Raw genomic sequence first — 14395 nt, forward strand, 5'->3', positions numbered from 1 at the left:
TGTGGTTTAATTTTTATTTCCTTCTTTATTAAATAATTTGAATATCTTTTCCTATGGTAGCCATTTGGATTGTAACAAAATCAAATGGCTACTAAAGGAAAAGATACATAACAAATATCTGTTCATATCTTTTGCCCATTTTTCTGTTAGGTGGTCTGACCTTTATATTTGTAGGAGTTCTTTAAATATTCTGGATATAAGTACTTTGCAAAATATGTTGTAAATATCTTGTCAAACTCCAGCTATTGTGTTTCACTCTGTTTACAGTCTTGGTGAATTGGGGTTCCTAATTTTAATGTGGTACATTTGTCAGTCTTTTCCTTTGTGGGCAGCTTCTTGAATATATATAGAGATATTTATCTATCTATCTTATATATCTTAAGAATATTCACTCTAAATTCATTAATATATTCCTTGTTTTATCTTCTAAAATGTTTGTAATTTTGCATCTTATATATTTTTTTAAAGATTTTTATTTATTTGACAGATAGATCATAAGTAGGCAGAGAGGCAGGCAGAGAGAGAGGAGGAGGAGGAGGCAGGCTCCCTGCTGAGCAGAGAGCCCGAAGTGAGGCTCCATCCCAGGACCCTGGGATCATGACCTGAGCTGAAGGCAGAGGCTTTAACCACTGAGCCACCCAGGTGCCCCTACATCTTATATTTAGAGTAGTAATATATCTGGCACTAATTTTTTTTTAAAAATTTTTCATTTATTTATTAGACAGAGAGAGAGAGAGAGAGGGGAAGCACAAGCAGGGGAGTGGGAGAGGGAGAAACAGGCTTCCCACTGAGCAGGGAGCCGGATGTGGGCCTTGATCCCAGGACCCTGGGATCACAACCTGAGCCAAAGGCAGACGTTTAACGACTGACCCACCCAGGCGCCCCTGGCACCGATTTTTATGTATGGTATGAGGCAGGATGCAGTTTCATTTTTTTACCCAGTAGGCAGTAGTTGTTCTGGCATTTTCTCCTACTGCTTGAACCACATGTCTTAAATAGCTGCCATAGTATATGCTTTGATCTGCTTCTGGGCCCCCTGTTCTGTATCATCGATCTATTTGTTTATCTCTGCAAGAATAGTACATTGATTTGAATCTTATTACTTTGTAATAAGTCTTAAATCCTGATAGGGCAGTTCCTCCCACCTTATTGTTGTTTTTCCTGTGTGTCTTGGTTAGCCTTGATTCTTTCCATTTCCATAAACATTTTAATATCTGCCTGTTCAGATCCACAAACAGACCTTTTGGGATCTTTACTAGAATGCTTTGAACTCTGTATGATCATCTGGGGAATTGTCAGTGTCAGAAAAGATAAAACAAACTTTGGGAAACTGTTTTAGATTAAAGAATACTAAAGAAATATTATAACTAAATGCAGTGTATGACGGATTTTAAGAAAGTTTCCTGGGGAAAATGGGGACATGTTAATCTGGATTGTGTATTAGATGATTCTAATGTACCAGGGTTGAATTTGCTGGTAAGTGTAATAATTGTATGGATATCTTTGTTCTTAGAAGGTACATGCTGAAGAATTTAAGGTGAAGTGTTGCAGTTCCTATAGTTAGCTCTAAATTCAAAAAAAGAGAAGGAGGGAGGAGAGGTGAAGGGATTGATAATGGCAAAATATTGACAAATGATGAGTCTAAATGGAAGGTAAATGGTTGTTGACTAATTTTTTTTTTTAACCTGTAGATTTAAGATTTTTCAAAATAAGTTGGGGGAAAATTACATTTCATTTTGCATGTCAGAAAATTAATAGAAAGCCAGATGCAACCTAAGTTTGCATTATCCTAGTGTGCTGTATTAAATAGAAATATGATATTAACACTGATAGTAAGACAGCAAGCATGATTGGTTATTTTAAGCAATTCTGTATTTCATTTGCGTTTACACAGTACAATACACCATTTCAGTCGTATTGGAACAGCAAATGTCTGTGGGCTGGCTCTCCAAGTAAAAAAAAAAAATTAATATGTGTTTCATGCCAAGTGCTGATTTCCTGTATCCTAGGAAATCTTCTTTCTATATCACTTTTAAAGGTGAGCAAAATGATTCATAGGAGTTACACTCCATGCAATCTAATTTTATAAAACTAGACTAAATGTTGCTTTTTACTAAAAGCAATTTGATACTTGAATATTAATGATTTTATTTTTCATAAAGGACTAGAGACCGTTTGTTTTCACAGCAAGTATCTTCACAAACTATAAGGAAAACTCTGAGTTTTGTTTCAATTTCTAGTTATTGCAGCCAAGGCACTTAGGAAATTCAGTAATTCTGAGTCATGCCCTGAGTGGGAAATATTAGGTGGACTCAAGATACTGACTCCTCTTTCTTTTACTGAATGTTAATACGTGATTTCTCATCAAGATGATTTGTAAAGTAAAACCTCCAACACTAACAAAAAAATCTTCTACAGCAAAAGGAAGAACCGAGCTGCTGAAGATCAATCTTCGTGAGGTTGAACTGGATCCTGACATTGAATTGGAAGATATAGCAGAGAAGATTGAGGGCTATTCTGGTGCTGATATAACTAATGTTTGCAGGTATTTTTTTTTTTTTTTAATGATCTGTGACCTTAGATATTAGGTATAGATTTGGCAGGAGGATTGATCTTCAAGTTAGTATCGTTCCTAGCTCTTCACATGAAAGCAGCGACCCATTTCCTTGAAATGATTTCTCATTTGTCTTGTTTCTTTTCTACATAACTTCATGGGTCATTGTTAGATGAATGATTGTATAGCAATATGGTCACCTTTTATGTTCCTCTGATTTTTTTCAATTTAAATTCAATTAGCCAACATATAGTACTAACTAAAGATATACATCTTTAGTTCAGGTACAGAGTTTAATAATTCATCAGTTGTGTATAACACCCAGTGCTCATCACATCATGTGACCTCCTTAATGCCTATCACTGATAACCCCATCCTCCCACTGCCTCTCCTCCAGCAACTCTGTTTGTTTCCTAGAGTTAAGAATCTCTGCTGGGTTGTCTCCCTCTCTGTTACTTACCATTCAGTTTTCCCTCCCTTCCCCTGTGATCCTCTGCATTATTTTTTATATTCATATATATACATATGAGTGAAACCAAAGGTAAATTTTGTCTTTCTCTGATCTATCCTTTGGTTTTTGAGAAATTATACTGAATTTGGTAACAATGACTTTGACAAGCTAAGGTCAGTTTAGCCCTAAATTATAGCCTAGTTGTATCAACATAAAATAATATTAGTTTTGGTTATTATTTTACCACATGCAGATGAGCAAGCAAAGTTGTATCAGTTGAAGCTAGGAAATACACATTTTATGTGTATAAAATATATTCTATATTTCCCTTTCACTGTAGTGACATCATATTTTGTAGACAATTCACCTCACTCAATAAGGATTTTCTTTTTTCCCATCTTAACTATACTTCAATTGACAGCAATAGCCTTTCTTTAAAACTTTAGTATCTGTTGGTTCTCACTTTTTGTACTAGTATTTTTCTTACATACATTTAAGTTTAGTAGCACACAAGCTCCCAATAGTTCCACTGTGTAAAATACATATAAAATTTGAAGTTTTGGTTGGGTTGGCTTCCTAAGAGCTTTTTTGTGAGCATTAATTGTCCAGTTCTTCCAGACCTTCATAATTATATACAGCTGATCGGAATGGAACTGAAAATAGGATCTGGAGAAACCTGGTTTAATCCCTTTAGTTGTCCACCAGAGCCCCAGGTGGGGGCCTCCACATCTACCTGATGCAGATACATTCATGTTCCAGAGAAGGAGTTTCCTGGCTTTACCTCCTCTAATTAGGTTGTAGACAAACTATTATAAGATTTGAATTATCTTAATATTAGCCATGTGTTTGTTTTCAAGTGTGCAATTCCGTATTTCAAAACTCTACTTCTGTTTCCTAACTTTCTTGGCTGCCTTTGAAGAGCAAGTGGGGAAAAGAAAATTCAGTACTATTGGAGTCCAACCTCGACTTTTAGGATTCATTAATAGTACATTTTATGTTTAAGTCATTTGCATCCTGTTTTAACCTTTCAGAATATCTCTAAAGTGGGAAATTCTGCACAGCACCATAAAAACACATGAAATGATCTTTTGAATGTTTTCTCTTAACTTTGTTACAATTGACAGTGTTTAAAACATTTGCATCAGTGTGGATTCATGGATTTTGTATGTTTTTAGGGATGCCTCTTTAATGGCAATGAGACGGCGAATCAATGGCTTAGGTCCAGAAGAGATCCGTGCACTTTCTAAAGAGGAGCTTCAGATGCCTGTTACCAAAGGAGACTTTGAATTGGCTCTTAAGAAAATTGCCAAGTCTGTCTCTGCTGCAGACTTGGAGAAGTATGAAAAATGGATGGTTGAATTTGGATCTGCTTGAATTTCTGTCAGTTCTTTCATTTCTGGTATTTTTATTTATAAAATGTGAAGAAATTCCCTGTAGTTTTTTTTAAAAAACAGGTTTAGAACTTTTCATTGGAGAGGTGCTTCCCTTAAAGGCAAAAAACTTAAAACCACAAAGAATATATATATAGTTGGGAAAGAAGAAAAGCTTGCACAGGGAGCCTGATAGTCTCCCTCACCTGGCTTTGTGCTGGTAATGCCACGTTTTCACGCATTGATATTGCACGTGCAAAAAAAAAAAAAAAAAAGGCAGCATGTCAGGAGGCCAAAGAGCGATCAGTGTGCTCATGTAGAAGCTTGTTTACAAAAGGGTTAGAAGACCTCTCTTTTTCAGTTGCATTTGTTGGTTTGATTTTTTTTTTTTTTTTTCTATTCTTCACTCTGAGCGTGAGGGACCCATGTATGTTGACTTTTAACATTAGAACTGGGTTTGTGTCAAATTAATTATTGTTAAAAATGATGGTTTTGAATTAAATAATTTGTTAAACCTTTAGAATTCAACTCTTCCTGTCACAGTCTATCATATAGTTGAATTTTTACCTTCTGTTCTCCCACCATTTCTTCTATTAACTATCTAATCCTTTACTCAGCTTCATGATGTCCTCATGGCATGTGGTCTTAGAAGTGTTTTGTCAGGTTGTTTCTCTGGTCTTTAGTATTTTTTGCTGGCACTTATGTTGGAAGGGTGGGGAGAATATTATGATTGCACAAGAAGCACTTCTTCATTCTTGAATTCTAGATTTGTTTTCACTTTCCGTTCAGTATGTTCAAATAGATAAGCCTTTTATTTTCCTCAGCTCTAACAATGTTTGATTTTTGCTGAACTTGACTTTCATATTCTAAATAAATACTTTGGTATTCTAAGGAAGTCCACTCTCTTGTGGCTAATGCAAAACAAACAATATCTTTATAGTTTTCTGGACAGCTGATTTAACAAAATAGCCTTATGCATAATGAGTGTTCATTTTAAAATTTTTAAATTATTCCTTGTCTAGGTTGAGAACTTGTACATAGAAGTCTGATTGCACATTGAGTTCAACAGGAATTAGACAGTAAAAAGAGGCCAGGAAAAGTAGATGGCTTCTATCTAATCACAAGTAGAGCATCCTCATACTTGTTTTTTTAAATTACATTTATCCCATTTGGATTGGGCAACCTTTGCTTTAATGGTGATGCTTTTTAAAATTTGCATTTGATGCTATCTTGAATTCTCAGTTTTGGAGAGCACCCCCTGGTTTAAAACTAAAAATAATAGAACTTTTTAGACACTTAACAAAAAAACTCTTAGTATCTTGCTTTAAGACATTTGTTTCCCCTGTTAGGAGTTGTATAATTTTCAGATAACTGAAGTCTGACTCTAAACTCCAGGATTTTATATAATGCAATAAATCACCCCTCCTTCCTTCTGGGGCATAGTTTATGAGAGTTAAAATCATAGGACATCATGATTTTATTTTAATTGAATGAATTCATTTTAAAAATTGAAGTAAGTTTTCTTTCATTCATTAACTTTTTAAATAAAGAAATAAATGATCACACTAAGATAATCTTGCAGACTGTTACCATCCAGTAACATTTTTTTTTCCCTGAAGTCCTAAGGGCAGCTATTAAAACATGTGTTTTGATCGCTAAAACTTGTTAGACTCTTTTTCTAGGTTTTGTGTTATTTGTGTTGGCATGTATTTCTTCTTCTAAAATTCTTCATGGCTAATATGGTAATTGTGATTTTAAAAAAATTATCAGTTAAGTAGTATTTGGACACTCAAGCTTCCTAGAAGCTTATCTTTGGTATGTTGGTGAACCAGGTGCACTTTTAAAATTTTTGATTTCCGTTGTTTCTCATTTTGCTCTGTCAGTGGGTGGCGAATGCTTTGTGTTTCTTAACCCCTTAAAGGATCCTGAGGAGATTGCTCGGGTGTTCTGTCCAACCTTTACTGCCGTACGCTGTCTTTATTGCAAGACAGTGTGTTGCCTTACCCAGAATGAGAAAATTATTGTCTTCTTTGTTTTTTTTTTTTTTTTTTTTTTCTATGTTGCATTATCAGATTAGAAAGATTCAGTTCCTTCATCTGAAACCATGAGTGTTTTGGGCTCTGCAGCACAGTGAGGTTAGGACCGAGTTTTGTACAATTCTGTCTTACAAATATGTGATCAGATAGTTCCTTCGTTTAGCAGGCTTGCATTGGTTGCTTACAGTGTACGAGACCCTCGGGTGGGAGTTCTGTGGCTTGCAGAGTTGGACTGGCTGGGCAATTCTGACTGGGCACTTTCTATAATTACACTGTGTGGCTTCTGGCTCCAACTAATAAAATGAGTTCACATTTTAAAAGGAGAGGCACGGTAATCTGTGTGTGCTTTGAAAGATAATATATATAGGTTTTTCTCTCTTTCTCCTTTAAATCTGTTTTAAAATAAGTTTGTTTGAACAATGGAATTATTATTGATCTGGCGATTTTCACAAACCATTTCCCAAACTTCATGTTTATTGTAAACGTGTGCACGTGTAATTATGGGAGACATTTTGCTCTTATCACTCTATTTTTTTAAATGTACTTAGTGTTGATGAAATGTACTAGACAAATGGCTTTTAAATGTAGGCTGAAACCTTCTAGAAATCCAAGCAGCAAACTAGATGATGGCATCACAGACTTTCTTCTTCCAGTTAGTAGCGCTGTAGCCATTCTAGCATGATCAAAACACACTTTGGGCTTAGACCTCTGTCTCCAGAAAAAGCAAGAGAGCTTGGAAGAGGAAATGTGTTGAGGTTTAGCTGCATAATTAGGGGCTTCAGCTGAGCTCCTGAGATTGCAGTTTTTCTGATGTGCTATTTGACTGTCAGAGTATAGGGTGAAACCACTAATTACTCAAAAAGTGAGCGTACATATATCTGGTGAATCTACTATCAACAAACATACAGGTTCTTCAAGTAAGGATGTGTGTGTGCAGCACCAATGTGCAACATAAATGTCACTCTTGCACTTGGCTGTATGTAGCCTGACTCTGTTGAACACAAAATTACTGATAATCCTGAGGTTTTGTACAGCTTGAGTTCATGTGAACTCCTGCATTGGAAGTTCTTTATACTTTATACTGTTGAATCTCTGATGAGAATTGTAAAATGGTAGCCAGTTGGCATGGTTAGGTTTCTCTCTCCTCCAGCTAGGGTGGAGGATATATATAGACTTAGGCAGGTATTTAATATTGTGTGGGCTTCGGCTCCTTCAGTATTATCTTGATTATTGAATCCTTTTGGTGTAATAGTAGATCCCCTCTCTTTCTTTTATCTTAGTGATAAATCATCTTAATCCTGTGTGATAGGCCTAAAAAGTTGAGGATATTTGCTGGCCTTTTCCAAGAAATGGCCACATTAACTTGAATGAAACATTTTTTTGAAACATTTTTTTGTGTCTTTTGTTTCTTAACTATTTTGATTGTATTATTTTTTTAACATATCACTTAATCTGTGATGCACATAATATTTATGTGAATCTAAAAATCTGTCACAATAGAGAAGAATAGGAATTACAGTTGGAGGACTTATTAGGGAATAAAAATATTTGAACCCCGAATGTTATATTCTCATCTCCACTAATTATTTTTTCAGAAAAAGCTAAAAACTCTATTATAATTATTATATTTACTTATTTATACTTTCAAATTGGGCTTTATTTATTTAATTCTTAAAGGATGTTTGCTTTTTAATATTGTTTCTTAATGCAGGAATGGTATGAGTACTTTAAAAATAAAATTCCTAAGATAATAGGTACATTTTTAAGCAAATGCAAATTAACAGTAATTCTTGAAATGTTTACTAGGTGTTTTGGCTCTAGACAGCTCTTTAAGTCAGTGATATTTCTGAATTTCCAAGTGACTTGTTAATTTAAAAAAAAAAGGAAAACTAATAAGGTAATGTCATTTATTTTTTTTTACCGTTCTCACTTCTTGATCAGCCTTATTTCATGTATGTCTATAAATAACCTGGATACTGCTTTGTCACCGGCAGTGTGGTTTTATACATTCGGAAATTCAGCACAACAAATAGGGAATTAGTATAGAGGTATTTTTCCTGTAAAAAGCTTCCCACTTGATTTTGTGCTCATAAAATGCACTTTCATTTTACAACCTCTGAAATGACTAAATATTGCCCTTTGGGCAACTTGAATCTTTGCACTTGTTTTTTCCAGAGTCTACCTCAGTTAACCAGGCATAGTTTTAGGAGGAAGTGAACTGAAACCATATTTAAACTCCGTTCAGCATCTATGCAGATTTGTTCAAGCACTTCCTTCTCTCTCCTCTTGCCCTCCCTCCACTACCTTTTTTTTTTTTTTTTTTTTAAATCTTGAGATTTAAAATATTTGCCTTTGCAAAGCTATATATTCCAAATTAAGCCTCTGTGAAATCTCTGGATAATTCTTTCTCTTTTTGGTGTGGCTTCATTATTCGGATGTGTTTAGTTTCAAGGAGCAGTTTCAGACATGACACATGTCCCCTTCTTTCCCATAGCTTCATAAATGCAGACTATTTTAATAACAGTAAAAACCTTGGAATCTAACTGTTCCAGTGTCCATTCTCTAAGAACCCACGTGTTTTATGAAAACACACAGAAATGGACGCAGGTCTATTCATGTGTTGGTACGGCAGCAGGGAGTCGCCTTGAGTTACCATTTTGTGCATGGTTTCCAGCAGATCATTACGTGTTAGGATGGTTTGTATATGGCTACGAGTTTTGTTTCAGTGTTTGTCTCTCAGTATTTTGAACCTAATTCAAAGAAAAAGACGTTTCTAAATTGTATTTCTTCAACGTGCTTTTCCTTACATTTTGCGCTGTTACTTTGCTAGTCTCCTGAGCTTAGTTGTCTTTGTGCATAGGTTTTGATTTGATAATAAATTTCTAGAGTGTTGCTTGTTGCTGTTCTCTTTGTGGTTCCTATTTGATCTATAGTCACTGGTCCACTTATTGCCACCAGTGAGAGTAACAAACTCCTCACTGGTAAGGAATGACGTTTCCCAGAGTTTCCGTTCTTAAAAAAATCACATTGTAAACTTGACCTTTTGTGTTTGCCATGATAATTTCAAGTTTGATGGAGGTAATCTAAGAGTGGCTTTTTAATTAATTCTAATGGGTTTAGTAAATACACTTGCCTTATTTGTATAACACCATTGTAAAATGGATGTTCCATATGGTGAATTTTCCAGATGACTGTATCTTATTTTATAAATCACCCAGAACTTTTCTTTTTTAATTCATAGACTTTATTTTTTGAGCAGTTTATATTTACAGAAAAATTCAACAGCGAGGAGAGTTCTTCCTCCCTCCTCTGCTCCCCTCCACAGCGCTTCAAGTCCCTTTTATTAACATCTTGCTTTAGTGTAGTATACTTGTTATACTTGAAACAATATTGGTACATTATTATTACATTATTACAAAGTACATAGTTTACATTAAGGTTCACTCTGTGTTGTACAGTTCAGAGGGTTTTGATAAAAGGACTGTGTCGTATATCTACCATTACTGGATCATACAGAATAGTTTCAGTGCCCCCAACATCCTCCTGTCTCTGACTCTTCATCTTTCCCCCTCCCACAAACCCTCAACGAGCAGTGAAGACTCTCTGTAGTTGCCATTTAAAAAATGTTATATAGTTGGAATCCTACTGTTACTTAACAGTTTGCACTTAAGTTTCCTCCATGTCTTTTTGAGGCTTAATAGTTCATTTCTTTTTGTCTGTTACGTGATATTCAAGTCTGTTTGAAGGACATTTTGGTTGCTTACAAGTTTTAGAAATTGCTATGAAGTGCTGTAAACGTTCATGTGCAGTTTTTTGTGTGGTCGTAAGTTTGCAGCTCATTTGAGTAAATATCTAGGAATGTGATTGCTAAAATATATTGGAAGAGTGTGTTTAATTTTGTAAGAAACTGTGAACCATATTCCACAGTAGTTGTAACATTTTGCATTCCCACCAGCAATGAACGAGTGTTCCTGTTGCCCCACATCCTCTCCAGCATTTGGTGTTGTCAGGGTTTTGATTTTGCCACTCTAATAAGTGTGTACTGGCATAACATTGCTTTTTAAATTTCCAGTTCTGTAATGACATGTTGAGCATCTTTTCATATGCTCATCTATTTTTAGTTGGCTTTTATTGAAACCTTGCTAGAATGTGTCATACTCCTTCTCTGACTTGGTAAAATAGAGAATTTGAGTTTAAACTTTTCTTCATGATTCAGGGTTATCCTTAAAATATGCTACCCTCTGCAGCTAGTGGAGTTAGGGGATGGGAAGGTGGGGAACAGGGCTTTCCTGCCTGTCACTACATGGTCTTTGAGTTTTGGTGTTTGCTCTTATAGCATCTTTACCATTCTGTTATCAGACTGACCACCTTTATTCCTCTTCCAGTTCCTACCTCCAGTCTGTTGTGAACCCAGTGAAGCAGTCATTAAATGGCTTGTTAGAATATAGGTAAATTAGGAGTACAGTCCTATGGGGATAAAGAGTAGTAGGGAGCTGTACAGTCTTTAAGCTTTAGTGCTTTGTGTCCTTTCTCTAGGCTGTGGCCTTCTTAGCTTTATCTTTGGTTCCCAGACCTGTTCCTGGTAGACTCAAGTGTGAAGTCGATGTTTGTACTTGATTATATTGTCGTGTTGTCATATAATATTTATAGCCGCAAAGCACCTAGCATCAATTTAATTCCATGCGCCAGCCCCTGCCTTGCAAATGGATAGCCAGAAAGGGCAAGCGTGAGCTACCAGGCTCAGATCCTGGAGGCTAGGGCCAGCGTGCTTTCCTCCCTCCCTGGCTGGACATGACCTCAGGCTGCTGCAACTGGCCCAGACAGACATAGGGATTGACCCTGGATGTGCCCAGGCTGCTTACTCGCCACCGCTGCTCCTGGCAAACCAGGATCCAAACCGGGACACGTGGGAAAGGAATCAAGAGACAGGAGCAGTGTCTCCAGTGGCTACTTCTTATCCTCTTTCTGATCAGAAAAGTTTATGGTGAGCTCTTCTTTAGTTCTAATTTTTCCAAGGTCTTCTCTGGACCTCTCATGTAAGTTTTGAGAGGTGCTCAGCAGCAACCCAGAGCAAAGGAAATTGGGAGCAAATGACATGGTGCAGTCCTCTTATCTTCTAGGTGAAAGAGCCAGGGAAATTTTATGATGTGTTTTCAAGATCACATTTTGGATTGGGAAATGAGACTTGTATCTATTTTTGATCTTGAAAAATGCTGCAGATAGGCTTTAAAGAAAGTAAGCCAGACAGCAAAAACATATCTTAAGGACCTTTAAGCCTCTGATACCAATAAAGCCTATTCACCCAAGATGGTGATTGTTAATAAGATATATAAAATAAATTGAAATCATGGGTTGAAACTAACGTTTGTAATGTTTGCTGTATGTTAGATACTTTACCTTTATTGTTTTATTAAATCTGTACATTAGCTAGAAGATATACCATTACTCTCTTTTTGCAGAAGAGGAAATTGAGGTTTATAAAGAGACTTGTTACAGTCATTTGTCCCCTAAGCAGTGGAAGGAAGAGTGGAATTAGGTCAGTTTAGTTCCAGAGCCTATTCCTTTGTTTGCTGTATCCCAAGATTACTTTTAAACAATATAAATGCAAAAGGACTCAAATCTTGAAATAAAAGTTATATTCACTAATTTTTCTGAGGTTATTAATGATTCTTACCTTCTCTTTCCTGAATGCTTTTTTTGGGAAAGATTGATTTATTTACTTTAGAGAGAGAGAGAGTTGAGGGGGAGGGGCAGAAGGAGAGAGAGAACCGCTCTCCCCCTGTAGACTTCCCACTAAGCACAGACTCCAATGTGGGGCTCCATCCCAGGACCCTGAGATCATGACCCAAGCTGAAACCAGAACCCAGCTGCTCAACTGACTGAGCCACCCAGCTGCTCAACTGACTGAGCCACCCAAACTGTAATGCCATTTTTTTTTTTTTTTTTTTTTAAACCAGGAGACTTATAGGCTCTTGTGTTATAAAACTAAAATGAATTGGGGAATGTCACTGTCAGAGCTATATCAGACTGTGAATACATACCTGTTTTGCAGGACAGACTTTATTATAGGAACCAGTCATTCTGAAAGTTTCCATGAATTGTATTTAGACCACCAGCTTAAGTGACATAAAGCTCTATCAGTTATTTTTATTAAGAATATCCCCAACAGCACTCTGCCCACTGGATGACAGCTCCAGAGTCACTAGCTGTATGTATGGTCACTGTCAATTACCAGGAGAGCCACCACCCATGTACTTGGCCCCGGGTTCATTGTCGATATTCGAAGTGTTACCCTAGAGCTGAGTTTAGTTCTGAATGTTCAAAATGCTTTCAGTTAGCACATCTTTAATAACTTTTTTAGACAAATAACTAATCATGGTATGACTACTGTATTACAGAACATAAATCCTAAACTATAGTGTTAGTAATTATTATGTAATTAGATGGATGAATCAAGCTTCGTTTGCAATTTGTAAAATACCTCAAGCTGTTTTTCAAACATTTTGTAATATGTTTTGTAACATTTCTCAAATGTACTTTACCAAGCATATTTCCTCTAATTGTTAAGCCCTTGTGTATTTTAAGGGAAATTTAATCCATATGTTTCTGATTCATTTGCACTTAACTCATCAAAGTTATTTTTTTAAGAACAATTTGATTTCCAAGCAGCCTTTGGAACCCTTGTCATGAATTCCGTCAGCCTTTTTTAAAAGCCTTTTCCCCAATCTAAACTTTTTTCCTCCAAAGATAAATGTGGATGAAATATTTTAGTTCGGTTTACAATGCAGAGCCCATATTTCAAAATCTAAGCTAGTTCTGAATTTAGTGTAATAAGTTATCCTGCTTTTACTGAAAGAACTTGGTTCATTTGTTTCTCTTCAAAGCAGGTCTCTGCAAAGAGCTTGTAATAAATGTGATATCTCGAAAACACAGTGAAGTTTACTACCTTCCCAAGTTCATAGCACCAGTGACAAAAGGGGATTGATCAGAAATCAAGCGAAGTTAACTGCTTGGGGGGGGGGGCATTTGTCACGGACATGATGAATATGCATACATACTCAACTATGCATGTATACATTCATAAAATGCTTAAATTCTTACAGATTATCTTTTTTGTTTTTACCTATGCTTACAAATTCCAGCAAGACATTACTGTATTCTGGATTAAATTAATAATTTATTGGGAAACACCTGTAATTGTTCTCATTTCTCTTCAAAAATGTTTCTCACTGGGGCACCTGGGTGGCTCAGTGGGTTAAGCTGCTGCCTTCGGCTCAGGTCATGATCTCAGGGTCCTGGGATCGAGCCCGCATCGGGCTCTCTGCTCAGCAGGGAACCTGCTTCCTCCTCTCTCTCTGCCTGCCTCTCTGCCTGCTTGTCATCTCTCTCTGTCAAATAAATAAATAAAATCTTAAAAAAAAAAAAATGTTTCTCACTGGAGATTTAGTTCAACAGGTTTGTGTTGCCTAGCAGTTGGTCTGTGAGCACAGCTTTTTGTGTAGTTTTAATTCTGCAGGCTGATTGTATGGAATCTTCTTAGAAAAAGTAAGGTCATTGCAGTGAAGGTAAAAGGAAATACATTGCCAACTAATTGGACAGCATGTCATATACCAGAGTGACTCTGGAAGAGATTTGCTGCAACATAGCAACGAAGGGATGGATGGAAGGTTGCTCAAGGCAGCTAGAGGCTTCATTCAGAAATACATGAAAAGAAAGGCACTGTTTTCCTGGGTTCTCATTAGAGAGTTGTGCGCAGTACACATTTGCTAATCACAAGAAATAGCCTCTTTAGTTCCTGTGCTTCATGGAGACTGTTCATTTTCTCCCCTGAATTGTTTAATGTGGGATGAAAACAAAATATCTTTCTGTACTTTCCAAGCACACTGATTTCTTATACATTTTGCTAGTTTGTGCTATAAATGAACTCTTAAATACTTTAGGAAAAATTTTTATGACTGATGAATTCCTTTTAAGAATTAACACT

The 14395-nt window shown here is 36.2% G+C and overlaps 1 protein-coding gene across 5 annotated transcripts in view; it reads left to right on the forward strand.

The window, feature by feature from the left end:
• KATNAL1 (katanin catalytic subunit A1 like 1) overlaps positions 1-12057 on the forward strand; it is an 86326-nt gene extending 74269 nt beyond the window's left edge. For all 5 annotated transcript variants that reach the window (XM_059143669.1, XM_059143671.1, XM_059143672.1 and 2 more), the window contains exons 10-11: positions 2419-2545; positions 4181-12057. In XM_059143669.1, coding sequence (XP_058999652.1) covers positions 2419-2545; positions 4181-4379 — 326 coding nt within the window. In that variant the 3' untranslated portion in view covers positions 4380-12057. The remainder of the gene's footprint in view (positions 1-2418; positions 2546-4180) is intronic.
• Positions 12058-14395: the final 2338 nt, after the last annotated feature.

This window comes from Mustela lutreola, chromosome 13 (genome assembly GCF_030435805.1).
Source record: "Mustela lutreola isolate mMusLut2 chromosome 13, mMusLut2.pri, whole genome shotgun sequence".
In the NCBI taxonomy this organism is placed as follows: domain Eukaryota; kingdom Metazoa; phylum Chordata; class Mammalia; order Carnivora; family Mustelidae; genus Mustela; species Mustela lutreola.